This window comes from Salmo trutta, chromosome 5, assembly GCF_901001165.1.
Source record: "Salmo trutta chromosome 5, fSalTru1.1, whole genome shotgun sequence".
NCBI lineage: Eukaryota > Metazoa > Chordata > Actinopteri > Salmoniformes > Salmonidae > Salmo > Salmo trutta.
Window position 1 is genome coordinate 19,229,726 of NC_042961.1, and position 18,901 is coordinate 19,248,626.

At 43.7% G+C, this 18,901-nt stretch overlaps 1 protein-coding gene across 1 annotated transcript in view; it reads left to right on the forward strand.

Moving 5' to 3' along the window:
• The window catches only part of rin2a (Ras and Rab interactor 2a), a 67,722-nt gene extending 49,434 nt beyond the window's left edge, over positions 1-18,288 (forward strand). The window contains exons 8-12 of the mRNA XM_029752798.1: positions 6,719-8,242; positions 14,888-15,196; positions 15,310-15,441; positions 15,635-15,798; positions 15,893-18,288. Coding sequence (XP_029608658.1) covers positions 6,719-8,242; positions 14,888-15,196; positions 15,310-15,441; positions 15,635-15,798; positions 15,893-16,363 — 2,600 coding nt within the window. The 3' untranslated portion in view covers positions 16,364-18,288. The remainder of the gene's footprint in view (positions 1-6,718; positions 8,243-14,887; positions 15,197-15,309; positions 15,442-15,634; positions 15,799-15,892) is intronic.
• The last annotated feature ends 613 nt before the right edge of the window (positions 18,289-18,901 follow it).

An 18,901-nucleotide genomic window follows, 5' to 3' on the forward strand; every position in this document is an offset into this window, starting at 1 on the left:
TATTTTATGTTTGGAACAGATGATCAATAATCAGATCATCAATAATAATATTTTCCACAACTCAACAAATATCAAAGATGAAATACCACTGCTATTGTTGACAAGGAACAAAAAATGACTTTAAAGGTAACCGGGGTGGAACTTTCACTAGGGACGGGAGGGTCATGTCCCCCCACAATGGGGACGGGAGGGTCATGTCCCCCCACAATGGGGACGGGAGGGTCATGTCCCCCCACAATGGGGACGGGAGGGTCATGTCCCCCCACAATGGGGACGGGAGGGTCATGTCCCCCCACAATGGGGACTGGAGGGTCATGTCCCCCCACAATGGGTTGGGGTTATCTTTGTATGCATTTCTTTGATTGTTTTTATACTTGTAATGACAAAATGAAATAAAAAGTTGGCCACAACGCTCACGTGTCACAGAGGACTCGTTAGAAGGGACTGACAAAATCTCACAGAATGACTGGGGGCAATTCATATAATGGAATTGTGATCTTCCTATGAATTTGGCCTCAGCAGTTGAACCATTTTGGCTATTTGCAATTATGACCCCATGCCTGAAAGCTATGACTCTCAGGAACACAGAATGGCTGGGGAAAATGAATTTATATTCTGTTCTAAGAAAGATGAAATACACAATGATTGCCTGATGATCTTTCTTCTGCTTTCCACAATCTTCCAATACCTGTATGATGCATTTCAATAACTTCTAAGCATACTTCATTCAGACTGAAACATCTTCTTTATTTATAAAGCCAGATTTAAAAAGAGTAATCAAATAATTACATTTGTTTCGGATACCCCCAAGTGTCCTAAAATAGTGTGACGGTCCGCGTTATCACTATCTTAAAGGCACAGCGGAGTCAAAATGGGATTTTCTTGTGTAGCTCCTGTTTTGAGCATATCATTTAAACATATGCTGAGGGTATGAAACTAAATGTTCCAGGGCTAATGTTTTTATAATTTGGTGTTTTGAGCGAACAAAATAAAATGTTAAAGGATATCATCACTTTTTAGACTTTTTTTTCTTCTTCTCCATTTGCCCTGAATTAAGTCTATGGGGCCAGGAGAGGCTGTCATCCACTGTGTTGTTTCAAAAGCCACTGCTAGCTTGAGCTAGATTAACCACAAACCATAGGGATAGTGGCAAGCTCACCGTGTTCAAAATTGCAAAACAAATCAACTCAAACACTTAGTTTGAAGTTACTTAGAGGTGAATTAGCCACAACATTTGAACATGGTGAGCTTGCCCCTATCACTTCCATTGTTTTTGTTTTTTGGTGTTATTGTTGCCTAAAGTTAGCTCAAGATGTCAGTAGCTTTTGAAACAAGATATCCTAGAGTCATAGAAACCTTAAATATTGTCTGGCTAATTAAGTTTGAAGACGTTTGATATAGAGGGAGTCTTCATTAAGACCATCAAAAGTTAAGTCTTTGTACTTAATGTTTGCTTTTCTTTTTTATGTTAATTTTGTTCACGGTGCAACAAAATATTGATTTGAATTACCGTTGCTCTAATTCAGTCTTATCACTTAAATTGTGTAGAAATGCAGGAAATTAGCTTTAGGTGGAGAAAATAAATTCTGGGAGAGTACCCCCTAATAGGTTTGGTCTCTAACCCACCTATAAAACCAAAGTTCACCCCAGAAAGAAACTGAAAAGTGCAAGAGCTGCCAAAATGGAAGAATAACAAAAACAGCAGAGAAAAGTAAGTCTTAAAGGAGGAGTGGGGCAGGAAAAACTTTGCCAGAAAGCTGACGAGGGAGGGAGAGATTGCGAGAGAGAAACGGGGGGAGGAGAGAGTGCTCTGTTGACAGTCCGCCCCCATGCTCTCGTTATCATGTGTGAGTCATAACAGTCTGTGTGTGTGTGAGACATGACAGCGAGGCTTCAGACTGGACGGCAGTGTGCTCTAGAGGTCTCTCACACTAGTGAACTAAAATCAGAGCTGGTCTTTGTCTGCTGATGTGAGAACAGTAAGTCAACGTTTCTCTGGTCTTACATTGTGATGTGACTTTGGCTGAATCTGTTACGGCTTTGTCTTTTATTGTTCTAGTCTCTGCGTTTGCTCTGTCTAGTACAGCTCTGTTGTATGTGCTCTTCAGTTGGACGTGTCTCTTGCAGTAGGTTAGTTCCGTCATATGCTGCTTTTCGACTGCAACACCAGTGTTACACTAGTGTATACGCCCTTATGTTAAACTAAGGACATTGTGTTTCCGTAGCTAGGGCTGACAGTGAGGACTTGTGAAGCGCCGAATCCACAACCTCTGCATAATCAAAACAGTTGCTTTGTGAGAAGGTGTTCAAGTTCACAGTTAGCCTCTTATGTAAATGAAAGCTGAAAAGTACCAGTGGCCTGGCTTTGGCCCCAAGTAAGAGAAGGTCCGCCGGAGCCAATGTCCAGTGATACTCGGGTCCTGGCCCGCGTAGTTGGAACAGAAATTTCGGAGCCTTTTGAGTAAAACACTGGGGTAAATCCTGTATGGAAATGCACCAATGGTGTCTTTGGTTGGTACATGGTTTTGGTTGCTAAGTTGGTGGCTGTGTTCAGTAGTGAGCAGCGCTGTTCTTTCTAAGTCCTCTATAGTTATATCATACTAATTTGGAATGTTATTGTATTGCTGTTATGTAGACTGGTATGGTTGTACTTATATGCAACAATGTGTTAATATGCTTTTGTATTAATACTGTGTAATGTAGGCATTGGCAACGTGGTATGATGACAGTAGCTTAATAGACTCGATGGTCTAATGTCGATGTTTATTGGCATTGTTTTATTAGCCTACTTTTCAGTTACTACGTTGTTGTTATTATCAGGTTATTGTAGCCTCTGTATTAATGTAGAACATCACTGCATGTTGCTTTGTGTTGATATTATATTACAGTATTATGCTATCCTAATGTTGCTCTGTAGTGTAATAGAATGACTGACTCCTGCAGCGTTTGACCAGTAATGTTATTGTGAGTTAGGGCAATATTGAAATAATGTAGGCGTAATATTGGCATGATGTTAGTGTTATCTTACTAGCGCTGAGCGATTTTAGGTTTTTACACAACTAATTGAGCAACGTCAGTTCAATTATTTGAATTCCATTTCGTTCTGTTTTTTTTCAGTGAGCTCAATGCACACATTGCACAGTTTCTCCCCCCAAAAATACTCAGAAATGTACACAAAATACCGCATAATAACAAAGCGAAAACAGGTTTTTAGAAATGTTTGCAAATGTATTAAAATTAAAAACAGATATACCATATTTACATAAGTATTCAGACCCTTTGCTATGAGTTTCGAAATTGCGCTCAGGTGCATCCTGTTTCCATTGATCATCCTTGAGATGTTTCTACAACTTGATTGGAGTCCACCTGTGGTAAATTCAATTATTTGGACATGATTTGGAAAGGCACACACCTGTCTATATAAGGTCCCACAGTTGACAGTACATGTCAGAGCAAAACCAAGCCACAAGGTCGAAGGAATTGTCTGTAGAGCTCTGAGACAGTATTATGTCGAGGCACAGATCTGGGGAAGGGTACCAAAAAATGTCTGCAGCATTGAAGGTTCCCAAGAACACAGTGGCCGCCATCATTCTTAAATGGAAGAAGTTTGGAACAACCATCTCTGCAGCACTCCACCAATCAGGCCTTTATGGTAAAGTGGCCAGACAGAAGCCATTCCTCAGTAAAAAGCACATGACAGCCTGCTTGGAGTTTGCCAAAAGGCACCTAAAGGACTCTGACCATGAGAAAGAAGATTCTCTGGTCTGATGAAGCCAAGATTAAAGTCTTTGGCCTAAATGCCAAGCGTCACATCTGGAGGAAACCTGGCACTCACAGCATGATGCTGCCACCATGCTTCACCGTAGGGATGTTTTTCAGGGACTGGGAGACTAGTCAGAATCGAGGAAAAGATGAACGGAGCAAAGTACAGAGAGATCCCTGTTGAAAACCTGCTCTAGAGCGCCCAGGACCTCAAACTGGGGTAAAGGTTCACCTTCCAACAGGACAACGACCCTAAGCACACAGCCAAGACAATGCAGGAGTGGCTTCGGGATAAGTCTCAATGTCCTTGAGTGGCCCAGCCAGAGCCCGGACTTGAACCCGATCGAACATCTCTGGAGAGACCTGAAAATAGTTGTGCAGCGACGCTCCCCAACCAGCCTGAGAGGATCTGCAGAGAAGAATGGCAGAAACTCTCCAAATACAGGTGTGCCAAGCTTGTAGCGTCATACCCAAGAAGACACGAGGTTGTAATCACTCCCTAAGGTGCTTCAACAAAGTACTGAGTAAAGAGTCTGAATACTTATATAAATGTTATTTCAGTTTTTTTTACTGTTTACTTTTTTACTGTTTTTGCTTTGTCATTATATGGGGTATTGTGTGTAGATTGATGAGGAAAGAAATCTGTTGAATCCATTTTAGAATAAGGCTTAACAAAACTAAAATGTGGAAAAAGTAAAAGGGTTGAATACTTTCCGAATGCACTGTAAATTAGATGTGCAATGTAGTAGGGAGTTGTAGTTTCCAGCAGGCCAATATTTTACATAATTACCACAGAAAACGTGGTAATTAACTACAATGACCATAATCTATTGCATGCCTACTTGTCTGTTTCTTTTATGCCTGCTACGTTAGGTTAGTGTGTGGGGGGCAGACACGGAGAGGGAGAGAACAGAGAGAGGAATGCGCGACAGAGCAATTGCTTCATTTCTCTCCGGGGAAAATACATGATCTAAGTGATTGAATGTTGGTGTAAAAGTATGCCTTATTTACTTTGAAGAACTACTAAATAGTGACTTTGTCAGACAGCGTAGGCAGCAGCTCTATAGAGATGAGTTGGATGAAATAATAGTCATCAAATAAAACAAATGTAATTTACACAATAACTGAAATATTTTATTAAAGTAATGTAAATAAATGATGGTTAATAAGTGATAAGCAGTAATGGGCGGTCACTACCATCATGGGAGTTTTATTAGTTATTTTAGTCTGTGTTACAGCATTCAACCCACATAATGCATAGTAGGCTTGTCAGGATACCAACATTTTACAAATGACACGATACCAGGCCATGTATCACAATACCAAGCAGTTTCACATTGAATTTAACTTCAGTGTTCAGTGTATAATAGAATACTGCATAGACTGGCTGATTTGCTCATATTTGCTAAGGCCTACCAGTTATTTGGCTGGAGGAATGGGAGGAAGGAATACTGTATACATGGATAATGATCTGCATGTCATTATGCATGTATAAGGGGAAAACGCTATCAAACCTTCTTTACTCTTCAGTTAACACACATACACACACACTCCCTCCCTTCCTCACACTCTCCGTCTCCCTCACTCTCATATAGACACACACCACTCTCTATCTCCCACAAATACATACACTGCTCCCAGCTTTTAAAACGATAGGCTTAAAACAGAATTGAAGGAGCACCAGAAAGAAATAGATTTTTGGTTTAGTTTAGGCTTACATTCGGCCTATATGAATCCTGCCTTTTTGAAGCACATCGGATTCTTTTCCTTTCTTCCTGTCAATTAAATTTTCCTAAACCTACTGTCAAGTTACCAGGTTTTTAGCTAGAACAACATTGTTATCAAACCAGTAATTAGCGACCAGTGATTAGTTTAAAACGGCCCATGACATGGTTTGTGAAATTATGTAAAATACGTGCGAATCACGGTAGGAGAAAAAAGGCATCTCCAGTAATATGGGTCATTATTTTTTTAACTGTTTAGACTAGAGACCAGCCGTTTTATTCGCTGTAAAGCTGCAAGCATGCCTTTCACAAAGCCATGCTCCATTTCCCCTCTGACACTGAGGCTGCATGACGGGGGAACTTGCAAAGTCTCCTCGGACTGGTCTGTGCTCTTGGTTATAACAGACGATGAAATGATACAATGCATCAGCTTTGCGCTGCTCCAATGTAGCAAATGTACAAATCTAACAGGGTCTGCATCCCCGCTCGCCATCAGTACTAAATTATATATTTTTAAAACTGATGGAGGAATCGACACAGATGGCTCCCGAGTGGCACAGCGGTCTAAGGCACTGCATCTCAGTGCAAGAGGTGTCACTACAGTCCCTGGTTCGAATCCAGGCTGTATCATATCCGGTCGTGATTGGGAATCCCATAGGACGGCGCACAATTGAGTGTCGTCCGAGTTTGGCCGGGGTAGGCCGTCATTGTAAATAAGAATTTGTTCTTAACTGACTTGCCTAGTTAAATACAGGTTTAAAAAAAAAGAGCGGACGGAGAGAAGCAGGTGAGCGAGGGCTGGTAGGGGATGGGGCTGGCTGATTACAGCTGCCATGTGATATGAGCATTAAAGTGAAATGGATATTATTAGACCTGTGCATATTAGAGACTAATGGCTGTTGCTTAAATTCAACTGATTTTATAAACCAAACTGACTTTCTAAACATTTTATAACAGGCGCCAGCGGGTTCTTTAGATTGGTAGTGCTGGAAAAAGAAACGGTACTGCGGTGTTCTAAAATGTTTATCATAAGTATCATACCGTGCAACTCTAATGCATAGTGCATTTAATGTTTAAAAAAACGTATGGAAATAGAAAACAGATTTTTATTTTATTTTTTTATAATCGAACCGACCTCAAATAGCACTAATCACTCAGCGCTATATCTTTCAGTAATGTTGCTGTTGTAGTGACTGTTCTGATTGTCTCCCTCTCCTGTCTCTGCCCCGCAGGTTTCTGGGACTCTGAGCATTGCTGCAAGAGTTCTGTCTCCCGGTTGTCCGGGACAACCATCCAGGACCAATCACCCAGCCCACTGGTCACCCGCACCCCGTCCCAGCTTGAGTGTTGCCAGTCCAACGGGGCTCTCTGCTTCATCAACCCCCTCTTCCTGAAGGTTCACAACCCAGAGGGGGGCAACCACACCCCTCCCTCCTCCACCAGCCACTACAACAACCCCCACCACCTAAACAACAATAGTACTACAGCAACAACGGTACAAGTTCAACAGCACTGTACCAGCAACCCAGAGCAACTTATCGACTGCACAAACAGCCCTCAACCCCCTACCGACAGCCCTCAGAGTCCTAGCCCTGGCAACAGCCCCCAGCATCATAACAACAGTGTGAGCCGGGCTAAGAGCGTGTCCCGCCCCCCACCGCCTCGCCCCCCACCTCCCCACTGTGCCCCCCGTCGCCCTGCCCCTCCTCGACGCCAGTGCAGCATGCCTGAGAAGATATCCTGGATCAACCCACCCAAAGAGAAGGACAGGGTGGGAGAGAGGGAGAAAGGAGGAGAAAGGGAGAAGGGCAGTAGCCTTCTCTCCCGCCTGGGCTCCTCTCTCAGCATCAGTCCATCCTCTTCTTTCCTCTTATCCTCCCCTCCTAAGAAGCTCAGCATCAGTGCCCCCATCTCTATCCCCTTGTCCCTCTCCTCCTCCCCAAGTAGGCCGAAACCCACGCCGCCAAGCGACGTCGACTGCCATCTTGCTCTCGATGACCAGACTATTGAGAACGCCATTTCTCTCAGTCTGGCTAAGCTGTCACTGAGAAACGCCACCACCCCTGACGACAACACAGAGGGAAACAGTCCGTCCACTCAAGACCCAGCCCCCTCCCGTCGAGAGGAAGGAGGAAGAGAAAGAGGAGGAAGAGGGGACAGTGTGCAGCGCTTGAGCGACATGAGCCTTTCTACCGAATCCTCTGCCGACTCACTAGACTTTTCCCAGGGCTTCTTCCCCCCTCTCTCTGAACCCAGCCCCCCCACCACCAACAACCTGGTCCTGCCCCCCCTCATCCACCCCTACAGCAGCATGGAGGAAGATGACGATGATGAAGACGAAGCAGACTTCGGCGGGAGCCTGGAGAGCGACCAAGACCAGGACCTGACCATCACCCCTCCCGGGCTGCACACCAAACGGCGAGCCAGCGCCGGGGCCATGGTCATCCAGCGGGCCCTCAGGGGCCACCTCCGTAAGATGAGTGGGGTGTTCAACTCGCTGATGACCCCAGAGAAACGGGCCATACGGAGAGTCCTGGAGCTGTCGAGGGATAAGGGCTCTTACTTCGGCTGCCTGGTGCAGGACTATCTGAGCTTCCTGCAGGAGGGAGGCGGTAGCCAGGCCTGGCAGTGCCATGCATCAGGACTGGAGCTGCTGCAGACGCTACGCCAGTTCATCACCCAGATGAAGAGCTACCTGCGGCAGAGCTCTGAGCTGGAGCCCCCCATCGAGTCACTCATCCCAGAGGACCAGATCGGTGAGTAGCAACGGGTGGGTTTTTACTGTTATACAACATTTGTGCAACTGTTGGACATCACACCGGTCAATGTTGGTTAACCGTTGCATAAAAGTTGATAGTTTGCTAAATGTTACAGTAAAAATGTAATATTTGACATTGAAACAACCAAACGACTAAAGAAAATCATAAACCGTCATATCTGAAAATATGCCAACTGGACAACACTATGTATGCCTTTAGCCAGGGCGAGAGCAGCTCAGTATGCAAGTCTGTGTGAGCTGGCGGTTTTGGTCAGGATGATTACAGTTCTTTGGAATGCGCCTCAGAATAGGAGTTGTGGTCGGTGAAGCAGCAGGAGTTGAGTTACAGACAAACCGGTTAACCAATGGGATACAAGAGATTGGGATACTTTATTGCTAGTGAGACAACAGTGCTAGCATTTAGATCGTGTTATTCTTGGCCTTTGACACACTGGCATGTCAAACACCTGCCCAGGGCAGGGGCTTAGAGAAAGGCCAAGGTATTCATGTGTGGGAATTATTGGGATTAGAAACTGGCCCAAATGTAAACAGTGAAAACAAATGTTTCAGCCAGAGAGGATCCTTCTGTGAACTAACCTGTTCCCACTGGTCCTTTTCAAAGTTGGCAGTGGAAGAAGACAATATACCATAGAGCTGTGAAGCAGTAACACATGGGAGGTGTATTTGATCCTTACAAAACCATTCTCCTGTTTACTGTGTGTCAGGAACAATCATCAAAGAGATGGCTCTCTTTAAGACAAAGACAGTAAAATCATTCTTGATTGACAACTAATCCAAGGATTTCATACATCACGATTAGTTTTCCTGCATTGTTTGGTAATCGGAATTGTTACGCAATGTTTTTGCTGCAGCATAAAGTGTTTTCAGTTTAGCTGAATTAATTGCCTCTCCAGATGTGTGGCTGTTTGCCAAGTAAGCAAACTTCTCCTGCTCGACCATCACTTCTCTTCTCTTTCTATCCTTCTCCAACTCGCCCACTTCCAATCACAGACAGTGTCTTTGTTGCAAACCGCTAAATCTCTCCCTCTTTTTCTATCCCTTTCTGTGTTGACAGCACTTGCATTTGTCTGTGGGTGTATGAGGCAAGAGCATGGAGAGGGAGAGGGAGGGGCGAAGAGGGAGGGGGGAGAATGGGACCCTTGTGTCTCCTTAAATTAACCCACTTGGCAGTTTTTCCTTCTTTTGGCTTCATTGCTATGCTCAGTGCCAAGTTGAGCAACAAGTTGTTTTGAAGCTCTGTTTATGGGCCTGTAAGGAGTTTGTGGAAGGGAGACTCTATTGCCCAATTCCAACTCCACCCCTAGACCCAAAGCACTTCATGTAGATCTGAAAGGATTGGACAGACATTAGCGATGGCTTGCTCCACATGGCCCTCTGTTAGGCTAGGTGGAAATTTCACCATATGAACACCATTCATTTAGGACTCACAAGTACTATGTAGGGGCTAGGGGTACATTTTCCTATAGATAAAAAACAATAGGGACATGAAAGGGGAAGAGTGGGGGCTGTTGGAAATGTACGAGGGGGTAGCCTATCTTCAGGCAGAGTACTCACGAGGAAGTAAACAGAGTCCATATCAGCTGCAGCCCTGAATTTGGCCACAGCTCAGATTGGATGACCTTAACATACCTCTAGATTACAGGGCTATTTTTACACACTGTGACTTTTGGGGAAATGTGACAAGAATAGTGTGAGCTATTAGAGATCTATTCAAAGTTGTGTTGAGAGCTATAGTGAATATACTGTCAGGGGATTTCTGTTTGCGCTGTGAGTGTAAACCCGTGTTAGCCTCAATGTGCGTCTCAGAGAGGCAATCTGTCACTATGTGGCGGCACGATGGCGCTGGAATGGTGTGGGATGTGAGAATGGATTCACTTCTCGTCTGTCCCTTCCTCCCTCCCGGTTCACGTGCAAGCTCTGCATGGAGGATGTGTTGAGTGAGATTGCGGGTGAGGGAGTTTGTTTTGGTGGGGATTTGAAGCGGAAGTGGCCCTCAGTACATACCGTACGTTTGTCTGTTAAGTGGCCTAATGGGAAATAAGTGTGTGACCATGGCTGATGAAAAGTCCCTCCTAAGTGGGGAAAGCTCCTCTGTGTCCCCTCTCACACCACTCATCAAACTCCCACTTACTCACATTCACCTCTGACTTCTCTAAAGACAACCTGCTCATCTAGTATTTACTCATCTAGCATGTGTTGTAAGCCATACAGTGAGTTTAACAACTGCATTCAGGGATGCAAACTAGTCACCTTTCGGCGAAATTCGCCGTTTTGAATCCAAAATAGGTGACTTACTTGATTCGTGTAGATCCGATGAGAAAAGTTGGGGGGGGATCACTACTGGCTGTAAGCGAACGAGTGATGCGCGTTTGGAGCTATACTGGCTGTATCCAAGGCTCAGCCAATCGTTCACATAACAACAGAATGCAGCGCAGCAAGCGACTGAAGAGAGAAGAGACAACCAATTTGCTAGTTACAGCATCAGCGCGCGCTCTGGAAAGACAGCAGAGTAGAATGCCAGTTTGACAGTTACAGCAGCGCGTCCCCTGAACGATAACGAAGAGGTAGCGTTAGGTGAGAAGCCTGACCACGGAGACGGGGGTGAGAAGGTGAGGAAGCGTACTTCATGAGCTGTAACTGAAAAATAACTGCTATTTGGAAAGTTTGAGGTGAGGGAGAAAGTGTGGTGGAACAAGTATTAGCATTGTTAAGAATCTTGCTAGATAAGCTGGATCGAATTCTCCATTAGCTAGCCAGAGAGATGTTGAGCAACATTGGCCAACTCATCTGATCAAATAATTGAGTTTATGGTGGGGAAATTATCTTGCTAATAAAGTCAGACACAACATCAGATGAGCTAACATTAGTAACCTAACCAATTCGCTATAGTAGTGTAACGACCCTGGGTTTATAAGCACGGATATCGACTCTGCCGCTTGAGCATGCTTTCACAGCACAGTCAATAGGGCGCTGGACTTCGGGCTACAAGGTCGAGGGTTCGAGACCTGCTCTCTGCCCCTTGGATTCAAGTTATAACGCGTTAGTTGCGCAATGCACCCTGACAATCTGTGAATTGTTAACTAGCTAACGAACTAACCACCATTAACTAATGTTTCCCTCTACAGTAACTTGTGGTTAATTTTCAGAATGAGAGAATTAGGTGAAAATGAGGCATTGCTTGTTAAACAAGTGGATTCAGGGATCAAGTGTAACTGGGCCAGGCTTAAACTGGATGCCACTAGAGGTGAAAGGAACACCACACACGTTCCCTCTTTCTCACTTTTGCTGGCATGTTGTAGAACAGATGTCCACAGGCAGAAAGTGTATAATGTGCAGTGTAGCCCAAAGATATTGTTTTTGTTGTGTTGAACTTGACAGTAACACGTGTGTGTGTGTGTGTGTGTGTGTGTGAGAGTGAGGGGGATTATATTTTTTGAACTCAGTGAACTCATTTTATGAACTCACTCACTTGAACTCAACTCAGTGAATCTTATTTTTGCACACATGTGCACTTGATCAATGTCTAGAGTGGCCACTATAATAGAGCAAAAATAGAATGCCTGTTTCATTCTATTTCTACTTTAAGATGTTTTTTCCCCAAGTGCAATATTTTATGTGTGTGTTCAAGTGTTATATTATAAAGGCTGTCATGGCTAACTGCAATATTAGTGTATAGTTTTTTTCTCAAGACCTTGAGTGTCATTTGCAGTAAAGTCCAGGCAACAAATAACATTGGATTGCTTTCTTTACATTTTTTAGCTGTGCGTCAGGTTCACATTAACCACCTTTTATTTTACACACAGACTGATCATGTAGATCACCTTCTTTGTTTAATTTAAAAAATCAATAAAAAGTGTCACCTTTTTGGGCCCTCACCAGTTTTCATCCCTGTGCATTAGTACACTACAGAATTGCATGCTAACCCTCCAGGTTTCCATGTTATTACATTCCACAGTGCTAATGGCCCGAGTTATGAGCGGTACCAGTATGTAAGGAAGGACAGTAGCTTGAGGCACATTGTTTTAAAGACCAGTCCAGTGAAACTTGAAAATAACGTGCATGCAAAAACAAAGGCCACGGGGGATTTTGTATGGGTGCGTGTGTGTGTACATGTGTGCTCCCACTGGGAAACATGCACTGAGCCCAACTGCAGGCCTGAGGTCTTTTAGTGCTGGCACTGCATTCCAGGGCTTTTAACCACTTTAACAGAACTACAAGGTACCAGGCTTGCTCTACCACAGTCCCCAGGTCCAGAACAGAGGCTGGTAAACGCACAGTATTAAATAGAGCCATGACTACATGGAACACTCTGCTATCCCAGGTAACTCAAGCTGGCAATAAAACCAGATAAAAAAAACCAGATAAAAAACCACTACTGCACAAAGTGGACTGGAAACACACACAGCCATTTTATATATCTTGTATTGTACTATGTATTAGACCTAGATATTGTCTGTATGTACTGATATGTAGACTGTGTGACGTTTTAATGTTTGTATTTCAGTCCTTGACTAATAATGTTCTGTACTGATGTATTATGTCATGTTTCATGTAGACATGAGAAGACAAGCTGATGCTCTTGCAGTGCCTAATGGGGATCCTAATAAATACCAGGCTTGTTCATAGAAGATGACAAGTTGACTTTGATCAAATCTGACTAATTGTCACAAGTCTAGTATAACCTGTTGGTTATTGCTTACTGGAAGAAATCTATTTCGTAATGCCAGTGTCTATTTTTAAACCATACTTTTGATAATGGTACAGTGATGGAACACCTACAAGGAAGGAAATGTGTTGCTGATCTTGACTTACGAGGAAGAAAGACACGTTTATATGCATTACACACATTCTCAGACGGAGTGGTTAGGCTACTTTGAGAAGTTTTGTCACACCTGAACTGCTGACCAGTTGTGTGGTCAGGTGCGGTAAAGAAGGACAAGGGCACATTGTAGTTGGTCCAAAACAGAGCAGCCCGTATTACACTTAGACGTACAAGGAGGGAGAATGTCTATGACATGTATGTCAATCTCTCCTGGCTCAAAGTTGAGGATCGATTGACTTTGTCACTATTGGTCTTTGTGCGAGGTGTTGATGTGTTGAAGATATTGAGCTGTCTGCTCAAGCAGTTGTCACACAGTCCGGACACTCTTCGGTATCACACAAGACATGCAACCAGAGGTCTCCCAAGTCCAGAACAGAGGCTGGGGAAACACACAGTATTAAATAGTCTAAATGGAACCATGACTAAATGGAACTCTGCCCACCCCAGTCTACTCAAGCTAGCAATAAAACCAGATAACAAAAACTGATAAAAGAACACTCTACAGCACGACAGGGACTGTGAAGAGAAACACCAACATTTTTATGTGTTGTATTATGTATGTGACACGTGGTTGGGGTATGACTGATGTGGTCGTCTCGCCTGGCTATCTTAAGATGAATGCTCTAGCTGTGGGTCACTCTGGATGGGAGTGAACATGTAACAATTTCAGCGATTTGACCGAGTTACAGTTCATATAATGAAATCAGTCAATTGAAATAAATTCATTAGGCCCTAATCTATGGCTTTCACATGACTGGGCAGGGGCACATCCATGGGTGGGCCTGGGAGAGCATAGGCCAACCATACAGAAGGGCTTTATTACAGACAGAAATACTCCTGAATTTCATCAGCTGTCCGGGTGGCTGGTCTCAAACGATCCCGCAGGTGAAAAATCTGGATGTGGAGGTCCTGGGCTGGCGTGGTTACACGTGGTTTTGAGGCCTGTTGGACGTACTGCCAAATTCTCTAAAATGACATTGGTAGAGAAATTAACATTCAATTATCTGGCAACAGCTCTGGTGGACATTCCTGCAGTCAGCATGCCAATTGCACGGTCCCTCAACTTGAGACCTCTGTGGCATTGTGTTGCTTGAAATGAACTTTTATTGTCCCCAGCACAATGATCGTATTGTTTAATCAGCTTCTTGATATGCCACACCTGTCAGGTGGATGGATTATCTTGGCAAAGGAGAAATGCTCACTAACAGGGATTTTAAACACATTTCAGCACAACATTTGAGAGAAATAAGCTTTTTGTGCATTTTTTATTTCAGCTCATTAAACATGGGGACCAACTATTTACATGTTGCATTTATGTTTTTGTTCAGTAAATATGTATTTTATTTGTGTAGTTTCCTGTTTGGACCCCAGGAAGAGTAGCCTCGAAAGCAGCTAATCTGACACAGGAGAAAGGAAAGCAAGAAAAGTGGGTCGAGACAATGTGGGAACGGGTTGAATATTCTGTTCCTCAGTCTGCAGATGTCTTCAGTATAATCCTGCTGAGTTTGCCCCATTCAACTGCACAGTCAGCTCTCTCTCTCTCTCTCTGCCTTATTCAGCTCTGTGGTTAGACTCCCACTCTGCATTCATCCTGTATGTATTATGATATCATGGTTCCTATTAGTCGGTCTCTTTGAGAGTGCTTGTAAAACCTGAGGTCTGCATAATGTCTTGATGATATGGATTGAATCCTACTCCTACCAGGAATCTATTAAGACTTCCTGCATTGAATTCATACAGAGTGGATGGTGCCTATCAGTATTTGCTGTCAAAATAATAGTATTTCTCTCCCCCAAACAGACTATGTCCTAGAGAAGGCCATGCATAAGATTGTCCTGAAGCCCCTGAAAGGTGTGGTGGGAGTGGCCCTCCAGGAGTTCCAGGTCCGCAGCGGGGCATGGCAGGAGCTTAAGGAGAATCTCTCATTGGCCAAGGTCCGGCAGCCCCAGGAAATGGGCGTGACCGAAGCACTCCCTCCGGATCCAGTCGCCATAGAGAAGATCCGGCACAAGTTTCACACTATGTGTAAACTCTACTCCCCTGAGAAGAAGGTGACCATGCTGCTGCGTGTGTGTAAACTCATCTATACCATCATGGAGGACAACTCAGGTACATAGTGTACAGACACATGCATAAACAAGACCAATTACTTATGTATAGACACACACAAACACATCGACTCTTTCTAATTGTAGTGTTGTGTGTGTGTGTGTGTGTCTCAGGTCGTCTGTACGGGGCAGATGACTTCCTGCCCATGCTGACCTATGTGTTGGCCCAGTGTGACATGCCTCAACTAGATAATGAGATCCTCTACATGATGGAGCTGCTGGACCCCTCTCTGCTCAATGGAGAAGGTACAGCACACACACATCTGCTTTATATGTACTGTATGTCCTTCCTAATCTTCCCTCTCTTCTTCCATTTTATTGTAGATCGTAATGTTCAAGTAAACTCAACTAAATCTTGAGTATCAATCATTGACCGCTGTTGCAGCAGTGTCAGGCTGCAGAGATGTTTGACCCCCCCCTCTCTCCTGTGTTGTTCCAGGTGGATACTACCTGACCAGTGCGTACGGAGCCATGTCCCTCATTAGGAACTTCCAAGAGGAGCAAGCAGCTCGTGTACTCAGCTCTGAAACACGCAACACACTCCACCAGTGGCACCGTCGCCGCACCACCCAGCGCACTGCGCCCTCTGTAGACGACTTTCAGGTAACACACACATACACACACAAACTGAATTCTTAACTCTTAGTCTCTTTGACTAAATGCATCTAAACAACCCTATCTTCTTCATTTACCTCAGAACTACCTGCGAGTGGCGCTCCAGGAGCTGGACAGCGGCTGCACGGCCAAAACCCTGCAGGTGCAGCCCTACGCCACCACAGAGGAAGTCTGCCAGATCTGTGCCTACAAATTCAAAGTTCCCGACCCTGAGAATTACGCTCTGTTCCTGCTCACTGAGGGCTCGAGCCAGCAGCTAGCCCCCGACACATACCCCCAGAAGATCAAAGCTGAGCTCCACAGTCGACCCCAGGCCGCACCTTTTCACTTCGTCTTCCGTCGCGTGGCTAACCTCAATGAACTGGACGTGACCTCTCTTGACCCCCAGTCCATCCTCAATGACGTAACCCTTACCACAGACTCTGAGCCCAATCGCAATGATGTAGCCTTAACCCCTCCGGACCCCCAGCCCAACTTCAACCTGGGTCTCAGTCCCAGTCTCAGCCTCAGTCTACCCCCCAACCAGCAAAATGGCAACTCCATATCTATCTGAGGCTGCAGGGCTGGAAACCCCCCATCTGGACATTCTTTCTGTAACCCAACAAAACTAATCTGAGCTGTGTTTAACTGGATTGAACTGGGCCTAACTGGGTTAAGCTGAGCCATGCTGAGTTTAGCCAAAACAAACTTCCCCTTTTGGTGAATCTTCTGTCTAGCAGGGCGTCCTCAAAGCGGAAAGGTTTGTCTAAGTACAGGAGGAAAGGAGAGGAAGAGGGAAGGAAATGCGACAGATGGGGTTATTTTGCAGCTCTATTTGTGAACCTTTGGGACATGGCACTCAAGGAGCACACGTGAGCGCAAACGCCACTCACATTAAGGATGGATAAAGGCTTTGAAATAGTCTTGTTACAGACACAGACAGACCGTCTATACGGTCATACTGCAAAAGTGTCTGGAAGTTCAGATTTGGGGTCAGTTTTTGGTTTGTAACTCCTAGTGGTGAAGCGAAGGATAAGTTGAGGGAAAGCTGATCTCAGATCTGTGGATAGGGGTAACTTTTGTCTGCAATGGTTCCATCTAGTGATGTACTCGTTCTGTCCATTCACTTTTTCTTCAGACAGAAAATAGCCTTTATAGCAAATATACAGCAATGACTTTATCTGGGTGATAGCCTACATCTATTATGAATTACTTGTTGCAGTTGCTGGTAAAATTGCAGGATGTGTGTTTTTATGGAATATTGTTTTATCATTGCATGTTCTTTTCTTTGTTAAATGTTAGAAGCAGGCATGTCTGCCAGTGACGAAATAATGAACGTCCTTAATGTTTATGATTATCCAGGAGATATGATACTGTACTTCCCTCATAGCTAATCCTTAGTTAACAGAGGTCATCGCTGCCATAGTGATTGTGTGATATATGATTGACTGGCTTGGTCTACAGTACCGGCGTCAAATTCCAGACAAGGTCATGAAATATTGTACTACTGACAAATATTAAAAGTAGGCCTAAATTGCCTTATTAAATTTAGTGTGTCAATTCTCAAGCTGGTCTGAGATTATGCACACACACACACACACACACACAAATGCACACTTGTGTGTGTTTTGGCTCTTGGCTGGTAAGGTTTTGAGTATCGGGTATGAGGGCATGAGAGAGAGATTTGCAAGGATGCAGATTTGAGAAAAAATAAGGAACCTGCACACTCCTCTTGCTAGGGTATCACTGCTCTTTTTTAAGCTTTGACAAAGGCCTTGAGGTCGATACGTAAAGCTTAATAAAGAGCAGTGATACTAGCAAGAGCAGCGTGCAGGTTTCTTTTTCAATTGTTACCATGCACCTGCAACAAAGATAGCTAAGATGTGCGAGTGCCTTTTGAATTTTGAAGGACACAGGTTTAAAAGACGGGTGAGCGAAAAGAATGAGATGTGAAGTAGAACTGAATCATTAATAAAATACAGGCTCTAATGTTGTTTCGTTAACTGAACACAAATCATGTTAAAACAAATTGCTTTCTATTAATGTATCAGTACTTCAATGTTTGCATTTTGAAATGTAGAGTTGGGCATTGCTGGTGCTGGAGAACGATAACAGGAAAGTGAAATGGTAGATGTGATTGAGGAAAGGTTGAGTAGGCAATAGCATTATTGTTAAACACTATAGCTTATAATGTTAGTTAAATATATTGAAATATGTTAAACTTTTTGGGGACTTAGGTGTTATCCTGTTTTGAATTTACTTATACTGTAATACAATTGCTACTCTAACAAGATATTTTAAATGATACACATTTTTTGTATTTATATGTATCTGTGCTGGGATTTTTCACAGATTGCAATATAACAGATATGGAAAAAGCAGTCTTCCAAGATCAACAAGAAATGTACTTATGTTCCTATGCTAAAGACTCTGTACGTATCATTGAATGATATTATTTTGCACTCAATAAATTTCGGTCATGAATTTGACTGCATATGTGCGTGCGGTGTGTGTGTGTGTTTGCCACTGAAGGGGCCACTTCCCTCCACATCCTTGGCCAACAAATTCACCTACTGGGATTTACCTACCCCCGTAGGAAATGGTACACTCATCTGCAGTGGAGGCATACAGTCTTGTGTGTGAACTTTAATTGCTATTCCTAAAAGTGTTCAGTAGGACTGATTCAAAAGAAAAGTGTAGTTACAGTATTTAATGCTGGCTTGGTCGTTTAGGGTCAGCATCAGTTTCGAGCAAATAGGCTATTTAGAATTAAATGTAATTTGACATTTCTATTTTTATGATGATTTTCCAATTTTTTTAATTTGAATGACCTCAACCAAACTTCCTCAAAGTTGTGATCTGATTTTATTTTTGACAGGAAATTAAGAATATCATGTGCCTACATTGCCATCCGGTGGATTAACTTGTCTCTTTCCTGTTCAAGTTCCATTCTGTTGTACAGTGTTTTCAGGCTCTGTGGTAGCCAAAATTCAACTTGAAGTGGCAGGGTGGTGGAACATAGTTGGCTCCCAGCAGACTTTGTTGACATTCTGGTGGGTGGAATTCTTTCTCTGTGTTATATGCTGCGCAGTAGTGGAAAAGGTACCCGATT